Raw genomic sequence first — 9,643 nt, 5'->3', positions numbered from 1 at the left:
TTAAAAATAATAAGTAAACATTATTATATAATATAACACGTATTTTTATATTAACTAATTTTTATACGAGTAGATATTTAAAATTTAATCGGTTGTATGAACTACTCATAAAACACATACATGCTATTATTTTTTAAAAACCTTTGAGCTTGTAACAAAAAATGAATGTAACAAAAAGAATACACTAGGTATTGTCTTGTACGCATATATTAATGACAATACAAATTTGAAAACCTAGTAAATATTATTGTTGAAATCTGTGAGCATGAAATAAAATATAGAGTAAGAACATAGTGCCATATTTATAATGGGAGTGTGGGGGCAATGGAAAGGGAAGTTAGAGAGCCTTTAAGACAACCCCATCTGGCTATCTAATCCAAAGTTCATGTGCATTCATTAATCAATGTGGGTGAAATTAAAAAGCAAAAGAAAAAAAGCATGATTCCTGTGGCTTGGGGGAGAAGAGTCGCTTTCTCACTTCCCATAAATATGCTCCTACCCCCTTCTTTTCTTTTTACTATTTTGCCCTCATTTCTTCTTCTTCTTCGTGAAAGCCCCAACCTACACATTTATTTTATTTTAATTTATTATGACAAACCAACCAAACAACATGCATTTTTGTTGAAAATTATGATCTGCCTAATTTATTGTAAAGATGAGTTGCAAAAGTAATAAATTGAGAAAAGAATAAAATAAAAAGGATAGGATTGACAATCGTGATGACTTGGATTCGATTCACCAGCTCATGATCTCCTCTCGTGTATTCATAATAATTATTACTACTATTATCGTTATTTATCAAACTATGGTAGTTTGGCCAAATTATGTGATTATTGCAACTTAAAAAGTTCTATGCTAAATTCAGAATAATCATTCAATAACAAAGAATAATAATGATAAGTTTTATGATAATAACTTAAAGCTTGTTTTATTCTATCTTTACGGTTAGATTGTAATATTAAGTGTGGGGGAGAAAATCACTAAAATTTATTTCATCATCAATTACACTAAATAAAAAGTCACATGTTAAATTATTATTTCTTTTATGTTTTATTCATGATTGATGATTGCTAATTTGTAATATCAATTTATTTTATAATGGTTTGTTTGCATATATATTTTAGCATAAGCTTATTAGTAAAAGGAATTCACTAATAGTAATTTAAATATAAAATAAGATTTTAATCACCTAATAATAATAAATCATATCTTACCCATGATAGTAAGTAAATTAAAGTCAATGATGAGCCATTGAATGCAAAGGAAAATAAGTGAATAACAAACCAAAATGAAAAACTAAAGTGCTAAGGAGTAAATTAGTCAAACAATTGTTGGTCAACGTGTGAAGGGCAAATTGGTCAGCTGATGATCTTATAAGCTTTGCTTACTTTTGGGGAAAATTGGAGTTATCGTTTCCCGGTGGTTGGGACCAAGGACCCGTGATGGGGCACCGGCTATACCCAGTGAGAATGGTGCACTTGACTGGCTGAGGCGCTGAGCAGCCAGATTATGAAAAATGAAAATAAAATTATATTTCTTTAAGAAAAGTAGGAGAAATAATTAAATATGAATATTAGCTCGTTAGGGTCATAGAGCTACAAGGCCACATATAGGTGTGTGAGTGAGAGAGAATTTATAGTGTATTGCCAGCTATGAATTTCAAGGATTGAAAGCTTTAGCATAAGAGTCAAGCTGTCAAATTTCCTTTTATATTTATTTATTTATTTTAGTTTCATTAATTTCTTTTCTCTTTTTAATGTAAGTTCATGTCCATCATTAACTTTACCTTATATTTATTATTTTTTATTTATATTTACATGTACATGAAAATCCACACACTAAAAAATACTGATTTTAAAATCCTCTTTCTTCTTGCCCATTCCCTTCCCCGTCTCAAATATAAACTCAAACCCCTCTTTTCTCTCTTCCTCATTCTTCTCCTTCCTATATATTCCTCTCCCTTTATTATCAGAGAGCACAGGAATTATGTGCCTGTTTTAATTCGGGAGAGGGGGTTTTGATCATTTGATGGTCCAATATTGAATCTGTAGCTACAGCAACAGCAACATCCATAATCGTCAACAATGGCAGTCACTTCTCCCTCTCTTACCGCTACAGAAAAGAAGCACTGGTGGCTCACCAACCGGAAGGTGAGGCAATCATGTTCTTTTAATGTATACTCATCGGATCAAAAGAGAGGCAAAGTTTGAATCTTGTTAGAAGCGGTTGAAATGGGGCATTAATGTGTTTTTTTATGCAGATTGTTGACAAGTACATAAAGGACGCAAGGAGTCTCATTGCGACGCAAGAACAGAGCGAGATCGCCTCGGCGCTGAACCTTCTAGACGCTGCTCTGGCGATATCACCGAGGCTGGACCATGCACTCCACCTGAGAGCACGGTGCTTGCTGTACCTGCGGCGGTACAAGGATGTCGCCGATATGCTTCAGGACTACATTCCCAGCTTGAAGATCGCCAGTGATGCTGATTCAAGTTCTGTTTCCTCTTCTTCCTCTGATGGGTCTTCCAGGGAAGGAGTGAAGCTTCTGTCCCCTGAGGAAGCCGTGAGGGACCAAACCTTCAAGTGCTTCTCCGTTTCCGATCTGAAGAAGAAGGTCATGGCTGGACTCTGTAAAACCTGCGACAAGGAAGGGCAATGGAGGTAATTTCACAGCTACGCGGCGCTTCTGTTTCATTGTTTTTGTATTTGAGATGAAGTAAAGTGTGTGGCGTAGTAAGTACTCAAAGTAAATAAATAAAGTAAAGTAGTTAGAACTGGTTTACAGCTTTTATTCTTAAAAAACCAATCAAATTGAATGCAAAAGAAAAGTACTTTTACTTATTCCAGTACCATCCGTTTTTTGAAGAACAACTTTATGTTTGTTACTCATTGTTTCTTCTTCAAAATTGAAATGAATAGGTACTTGGTTTTGGGTCAAGCGTGCTGCCACTTAGGCCTAATGGAGGACGCAATGGCCCTCCTCCAGACCGGAAAACGCCTCGCCACCGACGCATTCCGACGAGAGAGCGTCTGCTGGTCTGATGACAGCTTCTCCCTATCCAGCATTCCCTTCTCCGCCGACTCAAACACCACAAACCCGCCTCCTCCACCTGCCACGCCACCCCGCACCCCGCTCACCGACGCCGAGCACATTTCCCAGCTCCTCAGCCACATCAAATTCCTCCTGCGGCGGCGTGCGGCGGCCCTTGCAGCTCTTGATGCGGGTCTCCACTCGGAGGCCATTCGGCATTTCTCCAAGATTCTAGATGGTCGCAGGGCTGCACCTCAGGCCTTCCTGGCAGAATGCTACATGCATAGAGCCTCCGCCTACCGCGCTGCCGGCCGCATTGCGGAGTCCATAGCGGACTGCAATCGCACCCTTGCCCTTGATCCTACCTGCATTCCAGCCCTTGACACCAGAGCTTCCCTCTTCGAAGCAATTCGCTGCCTCCCGGATTCTCTCCACGACCTCGAACACCTTAAACTTTTGTACAATTCAATTCTCAGGGACCGGAAGCTTCCTGGCCCTGCGTGGAAGCGGCGCAATGTGAGGTACAGGGAAATTCCAGGGAAGCTCTGCGCCCTTGCCGTGAAGATTCAAGAGCTGAAGCAGAGGCTGGCTTCAGGGGAGACTGGGAATAATGTAGATTACTATGCTCTGATTGGTGTGAGGCGCGGTTGTTCAAGATCTGAGTTGGAGAGGGCTCATGTGTTGCTCACTCTAAAGCATAAACCCGACAAGGCTACCGGATTCATCGAAAGGTGCGAGCTGGCCGACGACCGAGACCTTGATTCCATCAAGGAGAAGGCCAGGATGTCAGCTTTGTTGCTGTATAGGTTGGTTCAGAAAGGTTACACAAATTTGATGAGTGCCGTCTTAGATGAAGAGGCTGCTGAGAAGCAGAGGAAGAAGCAAGCTGCATTGCATGCAGCTGCACAGGCACACGCGCACGCACACACGCAAGTTATGGTGCAACAGAAACCCAAGGACCCTGCTCCTGAATTGAACAATAATAGTATTGAGGTAGATAATTTGGTCACTGATAATATCAGCAGCAATGATTCAATGGAGAGTAACAATAACAAGTCTACAATATCATCATCTACTGTGAATCCTGCAGTTTTTCAAGGTGTTTTCTGCCGCGACCTGGCGGCAGTTGGGACCTTGCTTTCGCAGGTCGGATTCAATAGGCCAATTCCGGTGAAGTATGAAGCATTGAGCTGCTAATCAGATATTTTTCACTGGAAAACAAAAAAAAAAACCAAAATTTGTTGGAGATGTTACCGGCAGAGGGAATCTCTGGTTCGTTTCACTTTATTGTACAAAAGCAAGGAAAAGAAAAAAATAGACTGCCGGAAAATTTTGTCACCTTTTCCTTTCCTTTCCCTTTTTCCTTTTATTTTTTTGCAATCTTTTATTTATTTATTATTAGTTATCTTTTTTTTTTTTTTAAATGTTATCAGATGTACAGAAATATCAGTACTCAAGACTCTCTCTATCTCTATTCTCTACTATTGATTTTTGGGTCTGCCTTCAAACTTGTTCACCCTTGAACGTGTTCTAAATGGGAAATTAATAAAAGGGTATATTGGGAAAATAGTAGTCCACTCTTTGTTGGTCACTTTTGGTAAGTAATGGTAACGGAAAAATAAAAGGGTTTGGTGTTGGTGACCAAAGAAAGCTTGAATTCAAAATTTTCTTTGCTTAATTAATGAATGAATCTATCTATCCATAGTAATAATAAATGAGTTGTCTGACACTGCATTTACTTCTTCTACATTTCTGATTGCAATCAAGTCTTACGTGTGAAGAAGTGAAGTGGTATTGCAAAACTTGCAATCCATTTTTGATGGGTGATATCATGTGGTGTATTTTAGTGTGAAAGAGAAATAACAGTGAGGTGAGGGGTGAAAAACTAAAAAGGCACAGTTCCGAGAATCAATGGTTGTCCTTGTCATGGAACATGACTTTGAGGTTAATTGAACGTGGTCACAACACTGAACAGAGATAAAAGTGGTGTCAGGTTTTTCTCTTTTACACAGAACAAAGCTAACACTCTACTCTAATCTAATCTAATAATATGCACTCAGTACGAGAAATCAAAAGTGATTAGTAGTAGCAATTAGTAAAAATGTGATTAACTTTGACAAGTCACAAGCTTTTGCAATTTGTGCATGTATTCCGTACCAGAGAGTTAGATGGTTGATTATATTCGCAAAAAAATTATAAGATTCTTGTGTTGCTGAATTTTCCGTACGAGGACTGTGGTCTCTGCCATAAATAAAAATTTGACAGTGGTTTCCTATGCTTGATTTTAACAACCTCCAAAGCCTAGTAATAATGGTACATGCAAGCTTTGAGGCGTGGCCTCTGATGCAAACGAAAAAGCCTGCTGTATTGTAAAAGATTCATTATTGCGTTTTCTACAGTGATTCCCTTCTTGTCACTTTTTATTTTGGTGTAACAATACAATACAAACCCAATAGAATACAACTGTTGCCAGTTAAACGAGAATAGAATGGGTTTGAATAATGAATGAGCTTTCTGATTGACTTGCATTACCGATTTGATTTGATTTAAGGCCAAAATGTGAATGTGAATGTGAATGTGAATGCGAATGCGAATGCTAACTTAAAACGTGACATAAAATTATTGAAAACCATATGCTTGGGCAAATATATAATTGAAGTAACTTATAATAGGTCAAAAATCCTCTCTGTCAAAGGAGAAAAGAACAAAATATACCCATTTGAGAGTTTCCAAAACTGAGAAGTGGTGAGAGAGGAATATGATGATGCTCTCTGATTTCAAAACTTGTTGGATTGGCCGAGGTTGAATGTTCAATGCACATGTATATATCATATGCAAATTGTTTTGTTTGCTACCCGTTTTATTCTGTTTTAAAAAATATGGAGTAATTAGAAGCTTGGTAATTCAAATTAAGAGCCCTATGATCTTGACCAAAGAGGCCACAACTTTTCTTCCTTTCATTCCAAGTGATTGCATCACCCTTTCATTTCATTTCATGTGCCAACAATAATATAGATTTGACGTCCCTTTTCCTCGAAAAGCGCCATTCTTTTCCCACCTTACTCTATGATTATATTTCCCTATTTACCACTAGACCGGTGCAAATTATTATTTTAGGTGCAAATTCTATTCATATTTCTTAAGTTCATAAGATACTACTACAAGCTATATATTTTATGGAAATATTTGGTAACAAAAAAAATTAGCCAAAAACAACCATAACTTGTTTTATTAGCATTTATTAATTGTTGCGATAATTAAAAAATGTAAAATAAGACAAGTTTTGGCTATATTTTTTGTCTCCCTAGTATTACCCATATTTTATAGGTTAATTAAATTCTTATAATTTCATTAAATTTATAATTAAATTTTTATTGTATAAAAATCATTAGAATTAACATATTTTTTTTAAATTGAAGATACTCATATTTAGACTAAATTCATAAATATAAATATATTCTCATTTTTAAAATTCAAAATGGTATAAAAACATAATTAAAAGTTTTTAAATTATAAGTACTTAATTATAAATCTAATTAAATCATAAAGACTGATCAAGTAATTTAATCCACTATATATTATTCATTGAGATTTAGTTATATAATACTTGATACTTGATGTGTATATTACTTTAGAATCTTGACGCTAATCTCTCTTCTGAAAATACCATAGACATATCAAATAAAAAATTCAAGATCATGAATATTAACTACTCAAACTTAAAAAAGAATTCAGTATTATATATTATTTATCAATGATTTTATGCTATTGAGATAGATGCCTTGAGGATAGCACTAATCACATCCTTTTTCTTGTTTTTTGGTTATACGATCATGTCTTCCTTGAGATATGAATGAATATAGCAATAAATTCTTGAAAACTCTAGGCAATGAAAAGGAAATAGTTGTATTTAAGTGACAATGTCCTTCCTTGGGCATTGGCATAGGCACTAGGCACTAGTATTAGAGTATGCAAATTCAAACTGTGCCCATCTTATGTAATATCTTCCTACCTTCCTTGTTAGGTACCCTCATTAAAAGTGCTCATCACAAAACCCTCTCATCATAATAATAATAATGAACTATTTAATTTTGATGGAAAAATTTTAATAGACTATAGTATACTTGAGTTGTTGATTTCACAGCTAGTGATTTATATTATAAAATTTATGATGAGAGTGAAAAATAAAGAAAGAGAAATAGACGTGCTAATAATGTAATTATTTTATAAGCCGTATTTGGAAAAACGAATTAGTATTGGTGGGAAAGAGGGAAAACATGCCTGCCATATTCAGAATTCATATAAACAAAATACACACTGCTATCATTGCAAAGAAAGAAGCATTGATTGTATTGCTCCATTGGCAAATTAGTGTTCTTGAACTGCTCCTCTGACACAATATTATTATTATTTTTTTCTTGCTATATGTACATTAACCTTTCATATTCGTTGAAAGCATAATTAAATTTCTTGTGCCGAAAGAAAAGGTGCATCTCACGAGGGCTCCATTATTTCTTTAGTTCTTTATTCTCTAGTCAGAGACTTAAGCCCATCTTTGTAAGACTTTTTCTTTGCACAATACCTATATAAGAAATTAAATTCACTTTATACAAAGGTAACACAATAACATATTTATATTAATCAACGCACATTTCTTCTTGTTTAAACATATTAATCATTCATATGTGCTGGTAATATATACATGGTGGTGAATACTTGTGATAATATCTTTATATAAAAATTATATTGTAAATTGTTAAATAATTCAATCAAAAATATTAATTTATCTAACGGTTCACAATATAATCAATATAATCTTCATACAGTGTCATCGTTAAAATATCCACTATATAGATTAGGGAGTTAATTGTATTATTGGTTAATTATAACATGTAAAGCACATATTTACAAAAGAAAAAGGGTACGAAACAAACGTGTTATTATTAATATGATGAGTAGTTAGGAACATAGGGAGTCGAATTATTCAACATGAGCCAAAAAGAGAGGACGGGTTGTATAGAGATCTGAGTCTGCAGAGAGCAAATCTTCCTTTACAACTCATGGAGTATGGTTTTTGTGTCACTATATATATATATGTTAATATACTCTATCAAGCTTCTTCGTACTTTAATTTATACGAGAATAATATACAATGAAGGTTATGCGTAACGACTTTTGAAAGCAAAGCTCCAATTAATTCTTCTTGATAAAAAAATTTAATTTCATATCTTTAAGCATGTGAATTAACTTTTGTCATGTGATATTCATATAGAGTATCGATCATTTTAAGCTCTTTTAAATTAATTGTTGATAAAGTTTGGTTTCACATATCAATATATAGTAGTCTATAAATTAAAAGAGGTTAACCCCGCCGTGAATTTATTTTTACATCTAGGTAGCTAATTAAGGCATGAGGAAAGTGATGAAGAGAAGAAGGTTAGGTATACGCTAGAGCTAGCTAGGTGAAAACATTGGTAGCACATTGTACTTGAAAAGAAATGATTATCGTAGACTACTATGTTTATGTTATAGAGTTAGTAACGATACGAGTATAATAAAGTCACGTAAATGGGATGTACTTGATTGAGTGAGTCATAGTTTTGTGGATGAACCTCAAAGTCCACGGAGAAAGAGTATGGGCAAGAGACATCATCATTGAGAGAGGGTACCGAGTAATTAGTTAGTGGCAATTATGGCAAGGAAAAGTATGTAAGGAATTTTACGACCAAAAGAAAAAAAGTATGCAAGGAATTTCTGAAATTTATATGGATGTGAAGTTTAAAAAATGTTGTAAGGCTTAAGAAGAGTAGCCTTTGTACTATTGCCGATTGGTGGCTGCAGGTTGTTTCCACTTAAGCATGCATTAATAGGGATCAACGAAAAAGTGGTCGTACAATAATCTCCCTAACGATGAAATGTAACAAGAAATGGCCTTTTGTACCCTTCAATAATCGAGTGAAAGGAAAAGAGGCAAACAGCTGTTGTTACTTTATACCCTTTCTCATTGAAAGTAAATAAATTAATTTTTGCGTTTCCTTTCTTTCTACCAAAGTATAACTATGCTGTTAATCATTTTTTGTAATCACTTAATAGAAATATATACAATGAAGGGGATTTACAGTTTTTTTTTTCTGTCATTGGGCTTTACAGTTTACAGTGCAAAAAAACTGGCTGGAGTGGCATAATAGTAACACACTAATACTACTTCCTTTTTTTTTGTGGTTTCTGATGGTATCTCCAACCCGACAGGTTAATGACTAATCTGTTACGGATCTGAATTCTATTTAAAGAATTGTTGCTGGCCAATGGTTGCTACATACACAAGGCATGATTTGAACCCCAACACTTTGTTTAAGCGAACGAGTGAGCTGACTACTCGATCAACCCAGATTTGGTTAGTACTTCCATTGTTTTTTTTTTTCTGTCAGATTGTTTCGGGATGAATACTTCGTTTTCGATAGAAGTTCATTTCACTTGGGCTCTCTAGTATCCACTGATGAGTTACACGCTTTGTCTCCGAAAAACTATGCACCCAAATCAAGTAGCCCAAACCCACAATTACTATTATCCACTACAAAAATATTAGGAGAAAAAAAAATAAACAATCTAAAA

The 9,643-nt window shown here is 35.1% G+C and overlaps 1 protein-coding gene across 1 annotated transcript; it reads left to right on the top strand.

Annotated features, from left to right (window-relative positions):
* Positions 1,836–4,250, top strand: LOC107646086. The gene is made up of 3 exons (XM_016350276.2): positions 1,836–2,150; positions 2,261–2,661; positions 2,920–4,250. The coding sequence occupies exons 1-3, from the start codon at positions 2,085–2,087 to the stop codon at positions 4,226–4,228; spliced, it is 1,776 nt and encodes a 591-aa protein (XP_016205762.1). The 5' UTR covers positions 1,836–2,084; the 3' UTR covers positions 4,229–4,250.

The sequence above is a fragment of the Arachis ipaensis genome, chromosome B06, assembly GCF_000816755.2.
Source record: "Arachis ipaensis cultivar K30076 chromosome B06, Araip1.1, whole genome shotgun sequence".
NCBI classification, from domain to species: domain Eukaryota; kingdom Viridiplantae; phylum Streptophyta; class Magnoliopsida; order Fabales; family Fabaceae; genus Arachis; species Arachis ipaensis.
Note: the sequence above shows the minus strand (reverse complement) of the source record. Positions and strands in the feature narration are given on the sequence as shown.